The sequence below is a fragment of the Pseudonaja textilis genome, chromosome 18 (assembly GCF_049901715.1).
Source record: "Pseudonaja textilis isolate UNSWEBS1 chromosome 18, rPseTex1.2, whole genome shotgun sequence".
NCBI lineage: Eukaryota > Metazoa > Chordata > Lepidosauria > Squamata > Elapidae > Pseudonaja > Pseudonaja textilis.
Genome location: NC_142007.1, coordinates 727,004 through 751,349, shown reverse-complemented (window position 1 = coordinate 751,349; position 24,346 = coordinate 727,004). Strand labels below are relative to the sequence as shown.

The window sequence follows — 24,346 nt, the reverse complement described above, 5'->3', positions numbered from 1 at the left end:
ACTCGGTGCTGCTCAACTTTGGCCCCCTGAGGATGGGGGGGAGGAGACTTCAACTCCCAGCATTCCCCAGCAAGGGGGAGGGATTCTGGGAGTGGGTGCTCCTCCTCCCACGCCGCCCCTTCGAGTGGCCAAGGCTGCGGGACAGAATTCTGGATCCTCCCTTTCGTTCTTTTCAGCAAATCACGGCCGTTGTTCAGTGAATCAGATGGTCCTTAAGCAAATCCATCTCCCCACCATCGATTTGGCATGTTGGAATCCGGCTAGGAAGGTCGCAAATGGGGACCTGGGACGCTGCAACCGTCCTAAGTACATGCCAGTTGCCAAGCGCTGGAATTCTGATCCCTCCACCGTGGGGATACTGCAAGCGGTCGTAAATGCGAGGATTGGTGGTCCATCGGTCCCTTTTTTCGGTGCTGTTGTAACTCAAAACGGTCTCTCAACGGACGGTTGTGCATCGAGGTCTGCCTGCTTTAGACCTAATTCGTATCCTGGGGGGATCAGCTGGATTTGTAATAGCTCTGGGGTCGTGTGTTTCGTTGCTTCACTTCACGGGAAGGAGGGTCTTCCGAACAGCCATCCCAACAGGGATCCATCCATCCATCGGCATAGAGCTGGAGGGGACCTGGGAGGTCTTCTAGTCCAGCCCCCGCTCAAGCAGGGGATTCTATCCCGTTCCAGACAGGCGGCTGTCCGGTCTCTTCTTAGAAACCTCCAGTGGTTTTCTTGTTAGGGGATTCGGCTCGGCCGGAGTGTCGCCTTGCGTCGTAACCTAGGAACGGGGGCATGGAGTTTTCCTCTGCCCCCCTCCCCCCTCCCTTTCATATCCTGCTTATTGGACCCCGTGACTGTCCTGAGGTCCTGTACCTGACGATTCTGGACTCTTGGCCACTGTGGCCTGAGAGCCTTTGCACCAAGACAAAGTCCTTGTGGGTCCAGTCACGCTTGGCCAATAAAAGAATTATTATGTTCTAAGGCCCTTAATTTTCCTTATATTCTCCCCTCTCTGGGTCTGCTCATCCTACCCTCTTGGGGGCTTGTTGGGGGGAATATATTCTATATATATATATATATATATATATGAGGTTCTCAGAATATATATATATACCAATTCCCTCTTCCGCGTCCAGCGGTGTTTTTCTTCGCCATCTCCCTCTTCCTAGGATGTAAACAAAGGCGGAAGACGCGGCATCTGGCTTGGATCAGGGGGCTGCCCTCCATTTCCCCGATGTTTAATCATCGTTAAATTGCAGGAGCAGCTGGCCAAATCCAGAGGCTCCTCCGCTTGAGGTGAACGGCTTTTTTTGTGTGTGCAAAATTTACACCCGGGGGGTGAGGGGGGTCCCCAAAGGAGAAGCTTGGCAGGAAGGCAGAGAGCGACACCCCCCCCTTAAGCCTCGCCTCGTTTGCCTGCGTTTGGGGGGACCCAGGACCTCGATTTCCGTGGCTGAGCCTGGCCGCTGTTAACAACCACTCAGACTTCACAGGGACGCTGAAGAAAGCGAGTTACAATCTGTCCTCGCCCTTATGACCGTCACGATGTTCCCCTTGATGGCGATTCCGGCGTTGGGCAGCTGGCACGTTATTCGGCCAAAGGGGAGGCGCCGCAGCCTCCCCCGATCCCCTTAAGGTCTCTCTTTAACGACGGTGGCCAAAAACGTTGCCCAATCGGACGCGGGGATGACCCACTTAACAGCAGCCTTGCTTGGCGACAGAATGTCCGGTTCCCAACTGTGGTCGTAAGTCGAGGACTACCTGTATATTGCGGTCGGCAGACACAGCTCCCTCCTGTTTTGCTTTCGAGACGGGGACCTTCCACACCTGTGTCTGTGTGTCGGGGTGTCCTGCGCCCCTCCAAGCCCCCAGCCTCCATTCCCCGATGGGGTGAGAATTGGGGGTGCCCCGTTTAGGGGAGACAAGCCCTTTTCCAGGGAGGAGAGGAGGGGAGGGGAAAGTCCCCTAAATCCACCTCAATTTACCTCTGCCCCTCCCCCTCCCTCTTATCTCCCCTCAAATGGCTAATTGATATGCTAATGAACCTGCTGGAAATCGGAGGAGGAAGAGGAGGAGGAGGAAGATCAATAGGGAAGATTCGGCCACCCCCCTCCCCCAGTGACCAGGGGATCCTTTCCAGCGACGCCAGCCGTAAAAACGAAACCATTAGGGGAGATAAATGGGCTGGCGTGGGGGGCAGGGGGCTGAGCGCTTCCTGTTCCAGTGGTCGGAATTAATGCAGGAACTCCCCCGTCTCTCACCGCCGGCGTCTCTTCCCTCTTCATTTGGTGACGCCTTCTCCATATTTGCCCCCCGTGGGCTCCCCCGGTCTGTCCTGTGGCAAAATGGGGGGGATGAAATCCATCCCAGGGCTGCCAAACTTTGAGAAACCTTCAGGCTGCTTTGGAGGCGTTGCTGGGGGGGGGGGTATTTATTTCTGCAAAACGGGGGTGGGGGTGGGAATTTGTCTGAAAGGGTCCAGGGTCTCTTGCTGGGGCAAGGGGTTGGACTAGAGGACCTCGGAGGTCCCTCCCAGCCGGGTTGTTTTGTCATTCTGCTATTCCGTGGTTCTTCTCTCCTTTGGCCGTTCTATTGTTCCGCTGCTTCTGTCATTCGTTCCCTTGTTCGGTTGTTCTGCTCTTCGGTTCCTCTGTCGTTCTGTCGTTCCGCTGCTTCTGTCATTCTCTTATATTCTGTTCTGTTGTTCTGCTATTCCGTCAATCTGCCGTCCTGTCAATCTGCTCCTCTCTGGTTCTGCTGCCCGGCTCTTCCTTGATCTGCGGAGGTGCCCATCTTTGCTCTGGCGGGGGCTTTGAAAGGGGGCGCCCGGTCGTGCCAAGGACTTTTTCCGGGGGGGGTGTTCCTCCCGCCCCCTTTCCCGCATCCCCCATCCGTGCCCCCCTTGCGTCTCCCGGCGGGGGGGGGGCGGGGGAGGCGCATGAATTCCCTGGCATGCAACGTCGCCCTCTCGGTCTCTGGCAATCGTGCCCATGCGATGCCGCTTGGCTGACCCGGCGTGATTAAAAAGGGGGGTGGGGGAGTGGAGACCCCCCAGAACTTATTTGCATGAAATACGGCAGGCAAAAGGGGCCGGCCCTGATTGGCCGTTGCTAGGAAATGCCATAATCATCAGGAAATTAGTTCCCACCCGCCGCCCCCCACCCGAATCGCCGTCTTTCTTCCCAGCATCTCTTGCCGGCTGGGGCTGAGTGGAACAAAGGCTTGCTGGTGGGGGGGAACGAGCCCTGAGACAGACCCCCCCCAAAAGGTGGCTGGGCACGGCCTCCGGAGCATCCCTGGCTGGAGGGGGCCGCCTGTGCGCGGCTGCTGGAATTTGCCCCGGGGGAGGGGGTCCAATGGGGGTGCACGATTGAGGAGTCTTGCCAGGGGGATGAGCGGGGGTCTTGCACCCGCCCCTCTCGGCTGCACCCGCCTTCTGCAAATGCCCAGATCCCTGACAATGGCCGGGTCCTGAAGGTAAGGGGGCACACAGGTGCTGGGGCGGGGGGGGGGGCGAGGGGGTTGGGGATCAAGGGCATGAGGACCCCCCCACACCCACCCTCTTCCCATAATGGTCCTTCTAGCAGTGGGGAGGGGGGCTTTGTCTCGCTCTGGCATTTCCTGGATGGGGCTGGACTCGCTTTGGGGTGGATCTCCAATGGTTTGTCTAATCGGACTGAGCAAGTTTGTAGTCCTCATGGCCGGGAGAGCAGACGCACGGGGTGGTGGAGGGTCTTTTCCAGGGGAGAACTTCCAGGCTCCAAGTGACCAGGGGATGCTGGCTAGGGAGGGAAGAGGTGGCGTGGGAAGAGCCGGGTTCCAGTCCTCCCATTGGCACCGGAGATGTGGGGCCAGTCCCTGTAAACATGTCCCAAGGGGTGTGTGTGTGTGTGTGTGTGTGTGTGGAGAGTATCTGAGCCCATCCTCCCTTTTCTCTGGGGCTTTTGTGGAAGGGACAACCTCACCCTCGTGGAGAGGGTCAGGTTGTGGCTTTACGAACTGTGTGTGCGTTGTGTGTGTTGGTGCGCTCACTGTAGACCAAGCCCCCACCTAGGTGGGAAACCTGCAATCGCTGTGCGTCTGCAATGGGGCTTCCTTTCCAGGCAGCCTCCATGGGGCGGGATTCAAACTCGGGACCGAACTCTTGTTCCACCCCCCCACCCCCCTTTCCTCTTTCCCGCAGGGTCTGCTTGGCCGTAACTCCTGACGGTCACCATGGAGAACGAGCAGATCCAGACGCCGACGCCGCTCAGCAACCCGGGGGCCACCAGTACCACGGCCACCACGGCCCCCAGCAGCAGCGGCGGCAGCAACAGTGGGCGCCAGGCAGGGGCCCCCATCTCCGTCTACAGTGGGATCCCCGACCGGCAGACCGTCCAGGTGAGGGGAGAACAGCCGGGCCTCCTGACTGGGGGGGGCAGAGTTCTGGAAGGAAACCAACTGCATGTTCCCACCGCTGGGACCGGTAGCCTTAAGGGCGGGTCAGACTAGATGGCCTTGGAGATCCAACCTCCGCAGTTTCCGACAGTACAATTCCTGCATGCTCTTCAACCCCTGGACACGATTAGAGGGGATTCTCTCTGCCACGGGGGGCATTTGAATCAAGGTTAGAATCTGTCTCTCTGGTGGGGCTGGACCAGATGACCTCCAGGGCCCCTTCCAAGGATCCCGTAACGGGTTTGGAACCTTTTGGTGAATATCGCCCTCTAGTGGCCCTTTGGGGCAAAGCCGTGTGACAAACAGAGACTAATGAACCCTTTGCAGAAGTAATTAAATAACGTTAATGAAGAAGCTGCCCAGGTGACCTTATTATTACCTTCCTGCCGGCTGGGGGGAGGCGGGGGGGCGCCATGCACCGCCTGAGTTCCCTTTTCGGAACGGGGCCTCCGGGTTAGAAAGAGCCCGGCATCATCCGGCTTGTAACGTTGCTGGCTTAATCGTGGCTTGGTGCAAATCACACGCTATGCAAATGACCAAGGGTTACAATAGGCCAAATCACTGCGGTCTACAAACCATGGTTTGTTATGGTCTCTTGGGTCCCTCTGGCTAATTTTCAAATCACGCCATACAGAAAGTCCTCGACTTACAAAATTCACTTAGTGACCATTAGACATTACAATGACCCTGAAAAAAAGGGGGACTCGGGGCATTTTTCACTCGGGTGACCGATGCAGCATCTCCGCCGTCACGCGTGATCCACGTTTGGAAGCTTGGCAACCGGCATGTGTCAGTAGGGTCCAGTTAACAACCGTGACACTTAACGACCGTGTTAGTAGCTTAACAATCGCAGCCTTTCCCTTAAGGATTGTGGCAAGGAAAGTTGTAAAATGGAGCAAACATCCAACCTGTTTTCTTGATTCCCGCAAGCTCCAAAATTAAATTTTGGAAACTTGGAAGTCGCATATCCGTTTGAAGAGTTGGGACGATTCTATTGAAGTTCCCGGCCTTGTTTCTTTTTGTATTTTAAAGGCGTCAAAACTGGATAATTGATTTATCATTTTCAAACCCCGACAAAAATGCTTGCGAAAATCACTTTGCCTTTTTTTCGTCTGGCGTTCCCCCCAAAAATCCCTCCAGCCCTTTGGACGGTGCCAAACGCTAAATCTTCAGGCCGCAAGGAAGGGTCCTCTCCACCCCCACTCCTCCTCAGCCTGTTGGACTACAGTTCCCATCATCCTTCAGCAGGAAGGAGGGAGGAAGAGGGGAAGGCTGGAGAATGCAGCCCCCCAGGTGGAAGGAAGCCCAGAAAAACTTTTGGGAGGAGAGGAGAGGAGGGGTGGGCTTTGAGTGTGTGTTTGTGTCTCTCTGTGTGTGTGTGTGTGTGTGTGTGTGTGTATGTGTGAGGGGGGGTGTGGATTCTCCAGGATCTGGCAGGGGACGGGCGGCTCCTTTCTGATGCAGAAACTTTCACCTTTGTCCCTCCGGATTTAGAGAGCCCCATAGCCCCTCCCTCCCTCCCCAAGCCCCCCGCCCAAGGCTTACTCCTTGGCAGTGGACCCCCATCCCCGCCTACGCGAAGGATCTCTGCCTCCACGGACCAAAGCGAAGGTATTTTTTTTCTATCCCGAAGCTCTTTTAAGGCCAACAAAACCCACAATCTGAGCTTCTCTCTGCAGCGTGGGAACGGCATTGTTGTGTTGCATTGTTTGTGAACCCCTTTCGGGGTTGCTTTTCATCCCCGGTGTGTGTGTGTGTGTGGGGGGGGGGAGATTCCGCTGGTTCCTTGGGGTGGTCTCCGGAGTTTGCAAGGACTGTGTAGGGATTTCCCATCCAGTTTTGGGTTTAATCGGGGTTTGTGTTGTTGTGGCTTGTTATTGGAGAACGAGTTCCCTGCTCTCGCACTCGGGGGCTGAATTCGCCCACCTTCTGGGTGTGCTCGGCAACCAAACTTGACACCACAAGCTCAGCCAGGGACCTTTTGCAGGTGTGCTGCCACACCCCCAAACTTACACACACCTGCTGAAGTCTTATTCTGGGCTCAAAAGCCGCCGTCCTTCACCGGTCGGGTTCACACACATCACACCAAGTGTGCCTTAGGGCGGAGGCTGGTCTTAGACACCAACGGATATGCGTTAGTTTTGTGATTGTGTCTCAAAGTTCTCTGCTTTTATGGTGTGTGACTGTGTGTGTGTACTGATGATGATGATCATGCAAAAGAAAAAATAATAATTGAAGTTACAGCTGGAATTCTGTAACTGAAGTCCAAGAAAACCCCAAACAGCTGGTCCTTGACTTAAGACCGCAATGGAGCTCTAAATCCATGTTGCTAAGTGAGACAGCTGTTAAGTGAGAGCTTTGCCCCCTTTTACAAATGTTCTTGTTGTTAAGTGAATCATGGCAGTTCTTAAGTTAGTAACATGGTTGTTTACCGAATCCGCCTTCCCCCTCGTCGGAAGGTCGTAGATGGGATCCCCTGCCCCTCAACCCTCATAAGTACATGCCAGTTTCCATCACCTGACCAGGGGGTGCTGCAATGGCCATAAGTGTGAAAAAGTCCCTTGTTTCAGTGCCGTCGTAACTCTGAACGAACCGTTATAAGTCCAGGGCTGCCGCCCTTATTTTCTGCCCTGAGGGTTTTTCCTTCCCCAGAATCATTTAAAGGTATATTAATTTCAGGGGGTGGGAAAAAGTCAAAATAAAAATGTTTTGTGTGTGTGTGTTTCCTACCACTGAGAGGAAGGCCGAGCGTCCCACCGGTGTTGTGTCCCTCGAAGAGCCGTGTGCCGCTGTGGAAACAAAATACACAAAGTTGTTTTAAGTAGCACTGCGAAGGATTCCTTTCGGGTTTCTCTGACGCACGCGGGAGAATGTCAGGGGGATGATTGATGACTCCTTTTGATGGCTGCCCCGGGACCCCTTGCAGCCCCCTAAAGGTCAAAGCATTGAGACCCCCATTAACCTTTGATCGGACCCCCTCCTCTCCCTTCCCCCCATTGATGGGGAGGGGGCGAGGGGGCCGTCAGGTATTTAGATAGCAGCAACTTTTCCTTTTGTGAGCAAAACACCCAGGCCTTCCCTTCCTCCCTTTGCAAACAACTTCTTCTTCTCCTCCTCCTCCTCCTCCTCCTCCTCCTCCTCCTCTTCCTCCTTCCTTCCTTCCTTCCTTCCTTCCTTCCTCCTCCTCCTTCCTGGGCAGGTGATCCAGCAAGCTTTGCACCGACAGCCCAACACAGCCGCCCAATACCTGCAACAGATGTACGCTGCCCAACAACAGCACCTGATGCTGCAGACGGCCGCGCTCCAACAGCAGCACCTGGGGAGCAGCCAGCTGCAGAGCCTGGCCGCCATCCAACAGGTCTGTCGCTCTGGGGGACAGGGGGGAAGGGAGGGGCGAGGCCACCCCAAAAGGCAGGGACTCAACCACGCCGAAAGGACACGGATTTAGTTTTGTTTTCCGGATTGGTTTGTTGGTCAAGAGTGTAATCAGGGTTGTGGGAATGCCCCCTTGACACAGTGGGGGTCCCGCTGACCCCTCCCCCCTTTTGCAGGCCAGCTTGGCAGCCAATCGGCAGGGCGCCTCCCCCTCCTCCAACGGGGCCACGCAGAGCCCCCCACAGCAGCAGCCGCAGCAGCCGCCGCCGCCGCCCACGGTAAGACGGAGCCTCCCTCGGTCCCCCTCTAGCACCCGCTTTCCTCCGGCGCAGCCGGGCTCGCTGACTCGCTCGTCTCTCGGTCCAGATCAACCTGGCCACCTCCCCCGCGGCGGCCCAGCTCATCAACCGGGCGCAGAGTGCGAATTCTGCGGCCACCGCCTCGGGCATCGCCCAGCAAGCCGTCCTTTTGGGCAACACCAGCAACCCGACTCTGAGTGCCAGCCAGGCGCAGATGTACCTCCGGGCCCAGATGGTAAGCGACGCTCCGTGGGGGGTGGCCACGGGGCGCGGGGGGGGTGTCCCAGTCTGGCCCGAGGAGGGGAGGGGTCCTTCCACAGCGGGGTGCCTCTGCCTCCAGGGAGGGTGCCAAGCTGCGTGGCCAGGGGGTCTGTGAGAACATGCAACCCCATTGCCTGTCAGAAGGTCACAAAACGGGGATCCTGGGACGGTGAAGAAGGTAGAACTGAGGAAGCTTCTTGGATGAGAAGCGAAACGTTTTAAGAAACACCAGGACGTCCGGTTGCCATTTTGGGATAATCACGGCCTGGATGACCGAGAGCCTCCGGAGACGTTTGTCTGAAAGGGCCGAGGGTCCCCTGCCTGGACAGGGGGTTGGACTAGGAGACCTCCAGGGCCCCTCCCAATTCCACTTTAGTGTCTTCCGAGACCCCCACTCCAAACAAGGAGCGACTGGTCACGGCGGCTGCTCCACCCCTGGAGGCCTTCAAGAGGAGGCTGGGCAGCCCTTGGACGGGGTTGGCGTAGGGTCTCCTGCTGGAGCTCCGGGGCTGGACTAGAGGGCCTCCGGGGTCCCTCCCAGCCCTGGGGTCCCGTCTGCTGGGCTTGGCTGGCTGGGATCCGCAACGGGGGAATCCCATTTGCTGTGATTTCAGGCCCAGCAGACAAGTTTAATGCAAGTAGCTAGGAGCCTAGGCCGTGCTGTTCCTTTGTCCCCCCAGCTCATCTTCACGCCCACCGTCGCTGCCGCCGTCCAGCCCGAGGGCAGCACCAGCACCAGCAGCATGCAGCCTCCCGCCCCGCCCGCCCCCCAGGTAAGGGGGGCTTTGGGCCGAAGGAAAGGCGGGGAGTCCGGGACGGACGGGAGCCGGAAGCTCCCCCTGACACGGAGCCCCCCCCTTCTCCCCAGGTGCAGAGTCCGGCCCTCCGGATGCCGCAGCAGGCGGGGGTGGGCCAGGCGCTCAGCTGCCCGCCGACTCAGCCGCCCGGCCCAGTGGCTATCAGACCCGCTCTGAATAACGGCGGCCACTCCTGCCCGGCCTCCTCCTTCGTGCCCCCCTCCACCCCCCCTGCCACTCAGGTGAAGGGCGCCAAGGAAGGCCTGGCCGAGCACCTGAGGAAGGGGGGAGGGGGCGGGGCAGGGGGCGGCAGCAACGGGACAGCGGGCGCCTTGGACGGACGAGGCGGCGCCCCCAACCGGACCGGCCCCCCGGCCTCCACTCACTCGCTGATTGCCCCAGGTGAGCACGTCTGAACGGGGCCTGGCCAGAGGGTGGCGAAAGGACCAGGGGAGCGGGGGGGGGGGCTTTTGGTTCGGGGTCCTTCCCTCCTCCTCTCCTCCCTTCTTTTTCCTTCTCCTTCCTTTCCTCCCTTCTTCCCCAGCCTTCTCCCCGGCCCAGGCTCAGCCGCAACAGCCCCCGCCTCCAGCCAAGCCCCTCCCGCACCAGTTGGTGATCCAGCAGCACCTCCAGCCCAAAGCGCCCCACCTGCCGGCCTTCAGCCCCCCGGCCCCCCCGCTGGCCTGCCAGCCTCCCACCCAGCACAAGCCGTTGAACGCCAGCCGCACGTCGCCCCCCCTTCCCGGCCCTCCGGCCCTGGGGCTGCAGCGGACGGACGGACGTCCCGCCGGGTGTCCGAACCACGCCACGCCGCACAAGTTCCAACACACCTCGGCGGTCATTCTCCAGTTGCAGCCGCCCGTTGGGACGGTGAGTGTGTAAAAGAGGCGCGGGATTTCCAGGTGGGGCCTCTGCCCTTGGCTTCCAGGGAGCTTCTTGCTTGGGGCCCTGAGGTGGAAGGGTGCCTTAAGGCCATCCAGTCCAACCCCTGCTCCAAATTGATGGTCACCCCAACCTCGCCCAGCCAGGGAAACTTAACCTGTTTGGGGTCGTCGGTGTTTGTAGCTCGGGGGTCCTCGGTGCTCTCTGAACTGGGGGGTTTTCGTGCAGACATTTTGTTGTCAAACTAAGTAACATCATCAGTGCTATGTGGCTAACCTGACGATGTTACCTAGTTTGACAACAAAACGTCTTCAAGAAACGCCCCCAGTTCAGAGAGCACCGAGGACCCTCACGACCGTCATTGTCCCCCACATCTCCTCCTCCCTTCCAGCACTGATGAGGTCCCCTAGTTGGGTCATGAAACGTCTGCAAGGAAACCACCGCAGGGCCCCACAGCTGCAGATCCGGAAAATGCCCTTGTCTCTTTTGCCCTCTGACGCTTCTCTTTGCTTCCTTTCTCCATCTGCAGCTGCCCCTGAGCGTCCCGGAGGGTCCCCGGAAAGAGGCGGCCCTTGTGCCCCCCGAGGCTGCCTGCCCGTCTCCGTCGGCCCCTCCCAAAGCTCCAGCTCCCGAGGGCACCGCCCCCCCACCACACGGTAGGAGCCCCCCCTCCCTTCTTCCCCGGGAACCCGGAGGAAGGTCCTTCCCGTCATTGGGGACCCCTCGGAGGAACCTCCCCGTTCAGGGCAGTCCACCTGCAGTTAAGCCCGGCCCCCTTGGCTCTGGGGAGCTTTGGACGGGGATTATGGGCTCTAATGGTCCGGCCGAAATGGGGAGCCCTCGTCAGAAGGTTGCAAAAGGGGACTGTGGACGCTGTGACAAATGGCCATAGGTCCCTTTGGTCACTAAGTGAACCGTTGTTTGTCCAGGGCTGCCTGTGATTTGCTTTCTTTCTTTTTCCTCACAATTTGAGAGCCTTGTTTTTTTTAAATCCAGCTGCTCAGGGGGCAGACTGTGATTTGCACCCCCATTTTGGGCTCCGTTGTGGTCATAAGTCGAGGACTATCTGTGTCCAGGTGGTCCTTGACTTATAGCCATTCATTTTGGGACCGTCCGAAGGGGTGAAGTAAAGGGGCCGTGTGCCCCACGGAGGAGGAGTTGGGCCTTAGCCACCGTGGAAAGAGCAAAACGGGGCTCCTTGAGGTCCTCGCCCCCACCCCCGAGGAAACCCGGGGTCCCCTTTGCTGCTCTTTTACCCGGCTTCCTGGGGGGGCCACCCCTCCCCGGTCCCTGGGTGGGGAGGGGCCCCGGAAGGCCTTTTGTCTGCTCTCCAGACATTTTTCGGGGAAGGAGGGGGGTGCGACTGTCCCAGAGACAATGGGGCTGCCCTCTGCGCTTCACCCCACGGTTGGACCCCTGACCTGCCTTCCCGTCCCCCTTCCCGGCCAGTTCAATGGAGCGGAGCCCCCCCCCCCCGGGAGGGGTGAGGTCACATCTGCACTGCCCCTCCCCAACCAGGCCGGACAATACTACTTGCAAGCCAGGACAGGCCTTTGTGGAAAATGCAAGGGGGCGGGGGTGGGGGAATTGGGGGTGGGGGGGGCCTCTGTGTGGCATTCTGGGAGTTGAAGTCCTCCAGGCTTAAAGTTGCTACGGTTGGAGACCTCTGACATATAGAGCGTATCTGCCCCCCCCGCCCCCCCGCAGAAGCAGCTGTTTCACACACAGACTCCCCATTTCACACACACACACACACACACACACACACACACACACACACAGCCTCCCCTCCCTCGCCTCCAGCTGCTGCTTGGTGGAAACACTGCAAAGACATCTGGGAAAAGCTGTACAAAGGCGGTGGGGTCCCGTTTACCCCCCACCCCGAAATCCCCCAACCTCCAACCGGCCGTCTTTGCAACAAATCAGATCATGGGTTTTGCAGGAAAGAGGCTGGATTTTTGCACCCGTAGCCAGGATGCTTGGGTGCCACAAGGCGAAAAATAGGCCCCCTCCCTGAAGTCAATTGGGCCCCGAGCGTCATTTCCCCCCCTTACGGTAGTCCTCGACTTACGACAGCGCTGGGGGACAGAATTTCCCTTGCTGAGGCGGTGGGTGGGGGGGGCGGTTGTGCCCGATTTTACGACTTTTTCTTCCATGGATGTTGAAGTTCTCACGGCTGTTGTTGTGATTTACGGCCGCAAAAAAGAGCCTCAAATCTCCATTGCTAAACAGGGCGGCTGTTGTTGAATAGGCTTTGCCCCATTTTACGACTTTGGCCAAGGTTCTCAAAGGGATCACCGCCGTTAAGCAGATCATGCAGTCGTTCCGTTCACTTTTCAATGCAAATCTGAGGAGGAGAGAAACTAAATTTAACCTTAGATTTAAATATTTAGGTTAAGGTTACCTTTAGGCACCCACCCCTACAGAGCGACAGAAAAAGTCAAGCGATTTCCAGAATGAACCAGAATAAATATAAAGTATTTATAGGGTTTGCCTGCTTTGCTTGCTTTCTCAGCTCAGCCCTTTGTCCTGGATCATGGGAGGGGGCACGTGTTTGGGCAGAGCCCCCCCTCCCCGCTCCCCCGCTTGGAGGCAAAGGGTGACCTTTGACCCTCCCCAAACAAAGGAGGTTCCTTCTTGCTGGATTCGCTGGCAGTGTTGGGATTTGTAGTCCCGATGTGGGATGGGTGTCATGTGGAGGGGGGGGCAGGGGCTACAATTTGGAAACTGGGTTTTTTTGGGGGGGGCTCTTTAGGGGGAGGGCTCAAAAAGGCAACCCCCCCCCTCATTCCACTTGGTTCAAATGCGTAGGTGGGTTACAGACCCTCCAGAATTGGAGGGGGGGGGCTTTTGTTGCATTGCAAACCCTCTCCCCCCGTGTGTGTGTGTGTGTGTGTGTGTGTGTATAAAAAAAAGCCAGCATCTGTCTTACCGTGTGGAGGGCAGAAGGTGATTGGCAGGCCTAATAAGATTAACCCAAATGCAGACAAAGGAGAATTTACCGGCCGTTCCTTCTGCGAATCTCCCCCACCCTCAAAAAATCTAAAATCTACCCCCCTGGTTGAAATCTGGTTTGGAGCAACCAGCCCCCTCCCGTACTATGAGTCCAGCCCTGGCACTTGGGGAGGGGGTCTTTCCCTTGTTTGGGGCAGCCCACCAAACTGCAGGAATCCCACTAAGGAAGTTTTCCGGATAGGCAAAAGTTTTCCTTTGATTTTTTTCTGCACAAAAATGACCCGTCTAGGAAAGTTTCCTCCTTGAGCAGGGGGTTGGACTAGAAGACCTCTGAGGTCCCTTCCAGCCCTGTTATTCTAATTGAGGGCCCCCCCCAAGTGAGGGATGGAGGGAAGCGAGGGGTCCTGTGAGGGGTTTTCCCCCTAATTTTCCAGCCGGGATGGTCTGGGGGGTCTCTGCCAGAACAGGAAGGGTTGGACTGAGGGTCTTTGACCTCGGGGGTTGCAGACGTTTCACGACCCAACTAGATAACATGGTCAGTGCTGTGGGGGGGTTGCGAAGAGGAAAAGGATTGTGGGGTCCCTGGTTCTTTCTGAACTTGGTTGTTTCCTTGCAGGCGTTTCTGACCCAACTAGAGAACCACTGAGGGTGTTACCTAGTTGGGTCATGAAACGTCTGCAACCCCCTCAAGTTCCTCTCAGCGCTGGTCTTCTAACCGGGACCCCCTCAGTGAGGGACAAAGCAGCCTGGCGGGACCTAAGAAGGGTCCCCCCCCTCAACTCTCCAGCATAGGCTGTGCCGCGGGGTGGACTAGAAGGCCTCTGGGGCCACTCCCCACCTGCTCAGCGCGTCCGGCGCCGAGGGGCAAGAGGCCCCGCGGGCTGCGGGCGGGCGGCCTGTCCGGCCAGGGCGGCCCTGTGGGCGGCGCTGCGCGGCGCTGGATCCGGGCGGGCGCGGCGGCCAATGAGCGGCGGCGGGGCGGGGGCGGGGGCGGAGGGGACGGTCGGCCCGGCGCCTCCCCGTCCGGCTTCTCCTCCCGCGGCGCGGCGGGCGGCATTGTTCGCGCCCCGAGCCCCGAGATCCGGCCCCGCCGAGCGGCCGCGACGCCCCTTCGCGCCTCCCTCGCGGCGGCTGCCCCCGCGGCTCTTCGGCTGCTCCCGCCGCCGCCGCCGCCGCCGCCACCCGGGCCGGGCCCGACCGGAGGCGGATGGGGGGCTGGGCGGGCCGGGCGGCGCGGCGGCGGCGCAGGTGACTCAGGTAAGGCAGGTGAGCGGCTCCCGGGCGGGGCGGGAGGGGGGGTCGCCTCGCCCCTTGGGGTCCCCCTTCGGCCCCGGGAGGGGGGCTCCCGTGGATCCCGGCCGGTTCTCTGCCCCCGCCTGCTTCACCTGGCTGGTCCAAAGGGGCTGCCTTTGGGACTCCAGCGCCCATGCTCCCCTGCCAGCCGCCTTCTGGGTCCGGGGCTCCCAAATTACGCGGAGGGCGCGCCCGGTTGCCAGTTGGATCGCGGGGCCATTTGGGGCTCTTGGAAACGCGTGTTTGAGGGTGTGCGACTCGGGGGACCCCCTGCGGGTGCCTTGGACTACAAATCCCATCCCAGATGCACTTGGCGTTATCCCGTTAGGGGGCGGGAGGGGATGATGGGGGAGACGGTTTCAAATGGCTTTCATCTAATGTTCTGAGACTACAACTCCCATTGTGCTTTTCTCAAGCCTTCTCTTGGGCTGGAAGTGCCTCGTGGGGGTGGATCATGGGTTGGTGCATGGGGGTGGGGGTGTAGCCAGTCGGGGTCCCTGCCCCCCAGCTGTGCTGCCTGTAAATCTCCCCACCCCCCAATCTGCCCAACCTTTCACACGGCCCCCCAGGCCTAACCCAGGTTATCAAAACACCCCGGTGTTGACATTAGCGCTGCAAAGGGATCTTCCAGATGGCCTCCTTGTTCCTTGGAGGCTTGTAACTGGGTTGCTGCCCTGAATCTGTCTCCCTTTAACGCCCCCCTCTCCGCCAGCCCTTTGAGGTAGGCCAGGTTGAGACGCTGGAGAGAATGGGGGGGGGGTCAGGAATGTTGTTTTTTGCAGGTGACCGAAATTTGCAAGCCCGTTTTCTCTCTATTCCCTTCTTACACACCCAGCAGATTCTAGGTGGGTAAGATTGTTTTGGGTTTCTTTTGCAAACTTTTTCCAGCGATGTGGTTTGAACCTCCTGCCGGCTGGGAAATTCGGGGAGTCGAAGGCCTCCCATCTTAAAGGTGGCATAGCGGTGCTGCTGAGGGGGGGGTGCTCGGCCCCAGTGCCACCGTGGGGGTGGGAATGAGTGGGTGGGGCTCGGTGCCCCACGGATTTCCCTTCTCTCCCCTCCTGCTCAAGGGAGCCCCCTCCCCCCCAGGGGTGGAGCTCCCCCTTCACCTGGCCTGGCTTCCAAACTCCTTCCAGCGCTTCCTGGGAGTAGCCACCTTTCCTTCCCCTCCCTGTGGTGCACCCCTCCCCAAGTTATCTCTTGAAAGAATATGAAGGCAAAGTGGCTTCTGAGTGCCCTACGGAGAAGCTCCCTCTGCAGAGACCACCGGGAAGGAGGGTGGGGGCGGCTGGCTCAAAATCGCCCCCCTCGCCCCCCGTGGCTGAAGTTTGCTTGGCTTTCCGGGAGGGAGGGAGGGAGGGAGGGAGGTCGTCCCTCCGCTGGCTGCTCCTCTTGAGGGCGACCGATTAAATATGTCCAGGGCTGGATGTGGGTCAGAGGACTCTGGTTTCCAGGAAGTGGCGTGTGGCGGAGGGCGGGAAGGACACCAAGGCAGCTGTTTATGGCTGTAAATTGTCGCTCAGCCGAGGCCGCTGGGTTTCCCTTCCTTCCGCTCCTCTGCTCCGGAAACCGACCCTGAATTCAGGTCCAGCAACCTGGAACCGGGGAGACGCTTCCCAACAGGGAGGACAATTAACCAGGCGGGGAGCTGCCTCCAGGGGCTCCCAACGCTGGAGGCTTTCGAGACGAGGCTGGACAGGCCCCTGTCTGAGAGGGTCTGGGGTCTCCTGCTTGAGCAGAGGGCTGGACTAGAAAACCTCCAAGGTCCCTTCCAACCCAACTACTTGATCGCCTTAAGAGATGGCCCTGAGAGGATGGACGAAACGTTCCCAGTGGCAAGTTAAGTGGGGATGAATCCTCCTCCTCCTCCTCCTCTTCTCAGAAAAGAGACCCTCCCCATTTCTTTTGGGGGTCGCTGCCTGTGAGATGCCTTCAACTCCCCCAGATTCCCTCCGCAGATAAACAGTAAGAATCGGTGAGAGGGCGGCGACTCCTGCAGAGAGGCAGAGATTAGGAGGGTCCTGGAAAAAAAATCACGCCGGGGCTTATTTTCCAGCTAGGCCTTATTTTTTTTGGGGGGAATATGGTCACTAAATGCATCCGCCTGGCTGACAACCTTAATGGGGTTTATTTTGGGGGAGCACCACATGGCCCGGAGTTCCCAGTGTGTGTGTGGGGGGTTTCCGTTGCTTTCCAAGCCAGCTTGAATTGGCATTGTGAGTCCAGATGGCGTCTCAAAGGAGACAGGCTGGGTCTGATGGGATTAGGGCCACGCTCGGGGGGCTTCCACCCTCATCTGGAGGTCTGTGTGTGTGTGTGTGTGTGTGGGGGTTTGGAGCCCAGCCTGGCTGGATTTGCACCAAGCGTGTCAAAGCCATCTCCCCGAACCCTGAGCGTGAGAACCGAAAACCACAACAATTCCAGGCTCACAGCTGAGGGGGGGGGCTGGGGGGGCGGGGTTGGCTCTCTTTGTGTTGTGACTCGGTGGCCCTCTCCTGCCAGGGTTTCTGTGCCACCGCTGCTTCCTTCCCTGCGCATGGGCCTGTGCCGTGGTGAGGCTGAGCGTTCGTTCCCCTTCCGTTTCTTGGAAAGCGGAAAAACAGAAGAATAACGCTGGAGGCCGCCTAGCCCAAGACTCCCTTTGTGGAACCGTAGTTAATCCAAGCCCCGGGTTCTGGTTTTGCAGGCACGGCCTCCCCCTCACCAGCTGGATGTAAACTAACTTTGGGGGCCAGGGGGAAGTGAACTCGGCCCTTGTGGTTTGCCACTCGTGGCTTGTCAACTGACAACACAACTCTTGGGGGGGGTTGACGAACAAAACACGGCTCAGCCATGGCCTGGGAATTTATCCGCCTCCGCCAGCCGCTGCTCGCTTCCCCAAGTGTAAATCGGAATATTTGGGGATTCCTCTCAGTTTGGAAACCAACCTTGTTGCTTTTTTGTGCTGCGATAGCAAACCTTTCCTGTAAACCTTAGATAAGATTTATGTGAGTTTTGCATAATGCATCGGAGTTCCCGGAATATTTCTGCCTGCTTAAATCTTTTAGAAGCAGCGCTAACTTTTGCTTTCAAGGATCAGTTTTCAAATGCTTTCCTTGCGGCTGTTTTATTGGCTTAGAGATATTCTGTGGTTTAGTGGGGATTTTGAACCCGGCTAATCAAGTAACCTCGATTCAGCATTCACACACACGTCCACAAACTCTTGTTTGGAAGGCGCTTTTCTCTTTGAGTTTGTTAGTAGGACAGAGTCCTTGACTTACAACCTCACCTTGTTTCTAAGTCACGAAAACAGAAAAACAGAATATGCGAGTTGGAAAAGACCTTAGAGGTCTTCTAGTCCAACCCCCCTCCCCCCCCCCCCAAGCATGGTATGAACCAATCCCACCTGGGGTACAACACAGATAACAGTTGGGTCCCCCACAACAGTTGGGTCCCCCTCGGAGCTGGACTTCGGGGTGTCCGCCAGGTTGCCACAAGGCAAGAACCGCGTGGGATTCACGGACAAGGTTAGAGACTCCTCCAGGGCTCCAGCGGGCTCCCTCCTTGGCCCCCTTTCCTTTGGAGATGCAAGCAGGCCGAAGGGCAACTGGCGAAGCTCCTTTGCTGCAGGAGTGGTAGGCAGCTGGACGCCTTTTGTTGACCCAGGCTGCTCCCAGCATGCCTTGCAAAGTGTGCCTTCTGTTGTGAAGCGTTGTTGCTGCTGCGACGGGGAGGCAGGCAGGCGGGGTGGGGTGGGGGTGGGGGGAGGCGCCTGGGCAGGGAGTGCCGCGTCTCCGGGGCATTGCAAAGGCGGGCAGGCGAGCAACAAGCTCTCTCATGCGTGTGTCGCCAGGCGGCTTGGCGTGCAAAGCCTTGTGCGTGTCACATCAAGACAATAATCTTCTTTTCGGTTAAACAGCTTGGAGCTCCTGCGCGATAGAAACAGGCCTGAACGGCTCGCGCGGCTTTCTGCAAAATCATTTCTTTTTTAAAAAAAAAAATTGGCTTCTTTCTCCTGTGAGCTAATTTGGGTATTTTTTTGAGCAGAAAATCCTCTCCACGAGCATCGTAACCGTGCGAGGCCCGGTTCCTCATTTTTTGCACAAATCCTTGTGGATACGATTGTGATGTCTCCAGCAAAAGCCATTATTGCTGGCCTAAATTTGTCTTGTTTACAAACGGTGCTTTCTGCCTGTGTAAACATCCTGCTTGGGACATCATGAGGTCCAGAAACCTGGGTGGCTTTGTTATTTTTACCCTACTTTGCAAAGCCCAAGAATTCTTCCTTCTTTGCCAAGTTATTGCTGGATAACTTGGGTTATGTGCATTGTTTCGGGGAGAGAAAGAGATAAGAGATAATAAAATGTGTGTTTTTGGAACATAACAGAAACAGTTTTTGGACTCTGGAATTCCTCTCCACAGCTATTATACCTTTGTAAACGATGAACACAACCCCAGAAGCTCTTCCAAAGCTCTTTCTGGGTTCCTCCAAACGTCTTTAGTTTGTTATACATGGTTTGTTTTATTTCTTATTTAGCTATGTAGGCATGTGTGCCGTGGTTTTCTGTTTGTTTGCTTCTATACGACCATTTACTCGACTTAAGTCAGGAATCAGAGGAAGGAAAGTGTTAGCCACTCAGGTAGGAAGCAAACAGGTAGGAACTGTGGTTTGTGTCCTTTCCACAGCCTCCTGAAGCTTCTAGTCCTCAGTGAGTTCATGAATCCCCTCCTTATCCAGAAATAACCGTCCTCATAATGTCCAAAAATCCTGTAACTTTCCATGAGTTCCATCATGACAGAATGTCGTGATAAAAAAAGGTTTGTTGGTTTGTTGGTTTGATATAAGTTTGAATCCTTGGCTTGCAAATGTGAAGTGATGAGCGTTACGCATCCCTTGGCGATCGGAAATTTGGGGTACCCATTTGCCACCCCTTTCTCAGCAGTTTGGATCCTGGAAGCGGGATGGAAAACCTGCCTGGTTTCATTTCAGGGTTGCATTTAGGCTGAATTCAAGTCTCGCTTAGATGTGATGGTTGTATAATTAGTTTTTTTCCCCCTTTTGGTTATTTTGGGGTGGGGGAGAAAGCGATGCATAGGGGTTGCGACAAAGGAGAATATTCGGAATGGGTTTGGTGTTTTTTTGCAGACATTTCATGACCCAGCTAGGTGACCTCATCAGGGCTAATAAGCTAGCTGGTTTTACTAATTTATGAGTGCTTGGTAGTCCTTCCTAGCGGTGATGAGGTTCTTGAATTTGGGCCACAAACCCCCCCTGCAAGGAGGGCGCCAGGGATTGTGCAGCTCCAGGGCCGCCGGGTGCTGCGCTCCCCTGGCCCCTTAAGCGAGGGGCTGTGTCCAGCGGGGGTCTCTGGCGGGGGTGTGTGTGTGGGGGAGTCAGCTGTATGGTAATCAGGGCAGGGCGGGAGGGGCAGGGCTGCCTTGCACTGCCCGGGGCCTCCTCTGCCTTTGTCTCCGAGCCCTGCCTGCCTGACTGCCGGCCCCTCCTCGCTCTCTCCCCCCCTCTGTCTCCCTCCCGCAGAGGAGCCTCCCCCGGCAGCCTTCGCACCCCCCCAGAGCCCATCAGCCCCGGCATGACATCAGGAAACGGCAGTGCTGCCTCCTCCACCGTTCCCAGCGCCGTGCCCCAGAACGGGGAGAACAAGCTGCCGCCCCCGCAAGCCATCGTGAAGCCCCAGATCCTGACCCACCTGATAGAGGGGTTCGTCATCCAGGAAGGGGCTGAACCCTTCCCGGTACGTCCGTCTCTCTCTCTCTCTCTCTCTCTCTCTGTCCTGCCTGGAATTGGGGGGGGGGCTTCTCCTGGGGGTGGGGGGCTCTCTAAATCCCCGCCTTGCTCTTCCCTGGGCAGGTGGGCCGCTCCTCGCTGCTGGTGGGGAACTTGAAGAAGAAGTATGCGCAGGCCGTTCTGGCAGAGAAGCCTCCGCTGCAAGAGACCACCACCGACTCCGAGATGGAAGACCCCTACCTGCAAGGTGGCTCTGGGGCCAGGCGGGGAGATGGGGACTCTGAGCGTGCGCAGAGCGCCTCTCCGGTGTCCTTGGAGGGCCTGGGGGGCGAGGTCAGGCGGGAGAAGGAACCCCCCTTTTTTTTTCACCAACTCTCAGGTGGAGAGGGCGAGTCCTGGGGAAAGAAGGGGATAGGGACTCTGAGCGTGCGCAGAAAGCCTCTCGGCTGGACACAGGGTGATGCCTCTGGAGGGGGTCGGGCAGGAGAAGGAAAACTTTGTTGTTACAAGGGCCCCAATCCGCATTTCCTGCACCCACCAACTTAACTTCTCCAGAGGCTTTTAACTGCACGTGAATTCTGGGGCTGAGGGTCACTTCTAAAATTGGGGGTTCCAGGGGTGTCCCCGTGTTGCCCCCCCCCCCGTTCCTTCCTTTCCCCTGGAGGGGCCTGCCGCAAGGCCGCCTTCTTCTGTGGCCTTGCCTGAAATACGTTCCTCTCTCCTCCCGCAGAATCCAAAGACGAGGCGTCTCCCCCAAAACTGAAATGCGAGCTTTGCGGCCGCCTCGACTTTGCGTACAAATTCAAGCGTTCGAAGCGCTTCTGTTCCATGGCGTGTGCGAAGAGGTACCTCCGGACCCCAGAGCCCGTGGGAGGTTGGGCCCCTTGGACTGTCTGTAGTCGCAAGGCAAACCCTAAACCAGGTTTAACTCTGTGAAGGGCAGCCTTACTGTAGGGATTGGCGGCGGAGATTCGGCAATTGACCGACGGGGTGTTCTGGGGTTGCACCTGACGGAGTCCTCGACTTACAGTAACAATGGAGCCCCAAATTTCTTGTTGCTAAGTGCCATGTTTAGGTCAGTTTTGCCCCATTCTACGCCCACCTGTTGCTAAGTGAATCAGTGCAGTTGTTAGTCACGCATTTGTGAATTGAATCTGGTTTTCCCCGTTGACTTCGCTGGTCAGAAGGTCGTCAAAGGGGTTCAGGACACTGTGACCCTCATAAATATGAGTCAGCTGCCAATCACCCTTTGATCACGTGACTGTACAACGGTCGTAAGGGTGAAAAACGGTCCTAAGTCCCTTTTTTCACTGCCGTTTTAAGTTTGAACAGTCCCCAAACGCACCCTTGTAACTGAAGGGTTACCGGTAATTGTCAGATTTATTTCCTACCCGCCTCTCGGTTTGAGTTGGCTCTGCCTCTTCTCTTGGACACGTCACCCAGAATGTCCGGACATCCGTAAGGAGCGAAGTTGGGTCTTCCTGGCCCGTCTGGGGCCACCTGGCTCTCCAAGCTAAGCAGGGTCGCACCTGGCTTCGATTCGGATGGGAGACTCGGCCTTCCTTCTCCTCAGCGCCGTATTAACCTCTCTGTCCCCCTCCCCCCCCGCAGGTATAACGTGGGTTGCACCAAGCGAGTGGGACTCTTCCATCCGGACCGCAGCAAGGTGCAGAAACCGAACCCGCCCGCGCACTGCCGACGCCGACCCTGCAAGGGGGCCCTTCCCCCGCTCACGAAAGAAAGCAAAAAAACGGTTAGCCTGGAGGGGGAGGGGCAGGACCTTTGGGGCGTTTTCTTCAGAAAGGGAAATTCAGGCGATTACGGCTCTGTCCTTTTCGGTCTAATAGGTAGTCCTCGATTTACAACTGTTTAGCGACCACTTGAAGTTACAACGGCACTGAAGAAAGTGACTTACAGCCGCTTTCCACACATGCAGCCCCTCCTTGGTCACGTGATCAAGATTTGCCCACTTGGCGTCTAATTCGCTTAACCGTGTTACTAATTGAACACCGTTTCGGTGATTCCCTTAGCAAACCCGGCAAGGAAAGTCGTAAAATGGGGAAAAACACAAATTTCTCCCTTAACAACGTAAATGTTGGGCTCAGTTGTGGTCGTACGTTGAGGACTACCTGTCATTCCGTCCAGAGGGCGTAGTTCTGGGCTAGAAGGGGTGTGGAGGCAGCTCTGTCAACCTGGCTTGTTCTCCCGTTTGGGCCCGTAGGCACCGGCCTCCTTGCCCCCCAGTTCTGCCCCCATGGCGGTGCCCAGCTCTCTCCAGCTCGGCCATGGGCAGGAGGACTCCAGCCGCTGCTCGGACAACTCCAGCTACGAGGAGCCTCTTTCCCCCATCTCGGCCAGCTCGTCCGCCTCCCGCCGGCGCCAGGGCGAGCGAGACATGGAACTGCCGGATGTCCGCCTGCGGGATCTGGTGGGCATGGAGCGCCACTTCCTGCCGAGCGAGCCAACCAAGTGGAATGTGGAGGACGTCTACGAATTCATCCACTCCCTGCCCGGTAAGCGTCGGCCGCTCAGCGATGGGCCAACCTCGGCCCAAGAGGAGGAGCCCCACCTCCTCGCCCCACGTGGGGCTACTTCACTGCCTGGGAGATATCCTCTCCCCCCACGGAAACGGGGATTGAAGGACTTTCAGAGAACGCTAGAAGTGAAACAAGCGCCACAAACTCAAGCTATAACCCTGCCTCCGTTTTGTTAGGTAGAGCCATGTTTTTCCAGCCCTCTCTAAGCGGTTTCCAGAGTCAGCCTCTGGCCCCCAACAATTTGGGGTCCTCATTTTACCCACCTCGGAAGGACGGCAGGCTGAGTCAACTTTGAGCCTGGTGAGATTCGAACTGCCAAATTTCAGGCAGCCGCCAGTCCCAGAAGTAGCCCTGCAGTACCGCACTCTAACCACTGCGCCACCTCCATCTTTCGTACCCCGGTCGTTCCCTTTTATGTCAGGAAATCTGCCCGTCCTCCAAGTTGGGTCACGGGGGGGCCGTGGACTCGGGGTGCTGGAGAGTTCTTTGAGCTGATGGGTTTGGGTCTCCCCGCCTTGCAGGCTGCCAAGAGATCGCCGACGAGTTCCGTGCCCAGGAGATCGATGGGCAGGCGCTGCTGCTGCTGAAGGAAGACCACCTCATGAGCGCCATGAACATCAAGCTGGGGCCGGCCCTGAAGATTTACGCCCGCATCTGCATGTTGAAGGACTCCTAGGAGCCGGGGCTGCGGTTGGGCCACGGTGGACGGACGCTGAGCGCGGGGGAGGGCGGGGAGGGCTCAGGTGGATCAGGCCCTTGGGCCAGGACTCCCTCTTCTCACCAGGTAACTTGAGCACAAAGAGCCCCCAAGGACGGAGGGGGAGGGGAGAAGAGGCAGACCCCCACCTTGGTGGCCTGATGCCCGGAGGGCAGGGCTGTGGGGCCGTGTACATACGACGATGATGACGACGTAGTAGTCCGTAGCTCCCCCCGCTCTTCTCCCTGCCCCAGGAGGGGAGGAAAGTGGTGCCCCTTGGACAGAGGAGAAGAGCCACCAGGCCCTCTTTGCCCCCCCTAGCCCCCCCCCTCCTCCCATTTTGCATTGGACAAAGCCTCTCGGGAACCTCAAAGCCAAACAGGACCGTTGCCTTAAACTTTTGTGTAGCTAAGTGTGTGTGTGTGTGTGTGTGTGTGTGATATTGGTGCCACATAGTGCACTTCCCCACCTCTCTGGCCCCACCCAGCCCCCTGCAGCTCCTTCGGGCTCACCGGGGCCCCCACCAGAAACGGCACCTCGCCAGAAATCCAGGCAAGGCTCCCCTCCTCGTTGTCACGCGTCTTTTCTTTCTGCCGTCCCTCCTTTTTTTTTGACACCCCCTCCATTTTTGAAATGGGAGCGGCCAGGTTGGAGCCACAAATGTGGGCTGCCCTGCGCCCCCAAATCCACTTGGGAGGCGATTCCATTGATCTGAAAAAAAAAAAACCGTTTCCCGGCTGCCTTAAGAAACATTTTGCGTTTGTTACGAGCGTCAATTCACACACACACCCCCGTTTGGAGAAATGCAGCCCACCAAGGGAGGGCAGGAGGGGCTGGTTTTCTCTCTGGAAGATGGGGCAGGCCTCAGGGGTGTCCGGAGTGGGTGGACTCGCCCCGGGCAATCAGGGACGGAAAGGGGCGCAAGCGGGAGTGCAGCTGAGCTGTGTCCCTCTGTGGTCGCCAAGTTGCAATGCCTCGTTTTCCCGTGTGCTGGACACGCCCCAAAGCCCCCCCCCCCTCCGGGCTGCAGGAAAAGGACTTTCTCTGGATTCTTCCAACACCTGGTTTTTAATAAACATCTTTGGGAAAAAAACAAA

The 24,346-nt window shown here is 57.6% G+C and overlaps 2 protein-coding genes across 7 annotated transcripts in view; one reads left to right on the top strand and one right to left on the bottom strand.

Moving 5' to 3' along the window:
• The window catches only part of LOC148124442 (uncharacterized), a 20,905-nt gene extending 8,478 nt beyond the window's left edge, over positions 1-12,427 (bottom strand). Inside the window, exons 1-2 of the mRNA XM_087915172.1 lie at positions 12,114-12,427; positions 7,159-7,217 (exon numbers count right to left, since the gene is read on the bottom strand). Of these exons, the coding sequence (XP_087771298.1) occupies positions 7,159-7,217; positions 12,114-12,358 (304 nt within the window). The 5' untranslated portion in view covers positions 12,359-12,427. The remainder of the gene's footprint in view (positions 1-7,158; positions 7,218-12,113) is intronic.
• Positions 1-24,346, top strand: part of PHC2 (polyhomeotic homolog 2) — a 26,980-nt gene extending 2,634 nt beyond the window's left edge. Inside the window, exons 1-15 of one of the 6 annotated variants that reach the window (XM_087915155.1) lie at positions 1,166-1,287; positions 4,175-4,371; positions 7,628-7,786; positions 7,980-8,081; positions 8,170-8,337; positions 8,978-9,136; positions 9,232-9,562; positions 9,705-10,030; positions 10,572-10,698; positions 19,811-20,022; positions 20,139-20,262; positions 20,746-20,860; positions 21,627-21,768; positions 22,237-22,528; positions 23,074-24,346. In XM_087915155.1, the coding sequence (XP_087771281.1) occupies positions 4,207-4,371; positions 7,628-7,786; positions 7,980-8,081; positions 8,170-8,337; positions 8,978-9,136; positions 9,232-9,562; positions 9,705-10,030; positions 10,572-10,698; positions 19,811-20,022; positions 20,139-20,262; positions 20,746-20,860; positions 21,627-21,768; positions 22,237-22,528; positions 23,074-23,228 (2,577 nt within the window). In that variant the 5' untranslated portion in view covers positions 1,166-1,287; positions 4,175-4,206 and the 3' untranslated portion in view covers positions 23,229-24,346. Of the gene's footprint in view, positions 1-1,165; positions 1,288-4,174; positions 4,372-4,579; positions 4,598-7,627; positions 7,787-7,979; positions 8,082-8,169; positions 8,338-8,977; positions 9,137-9,231; positions 9,563-9,704; positions 10,031-10,571; positions 10,699-14,021; positions 14,264-19,810; positions 20,023-20,138; positions 20,263-20,745; positions 20,861-21,626; positions 21,769-22,236; positions 22,529-23,073 lie in introns of those variants that run through there. The other 5 variants (XM_087915156.1, XM_087915154.1, XM_087915157.1 and 2 more) reach the window with 5 other exon arrangements.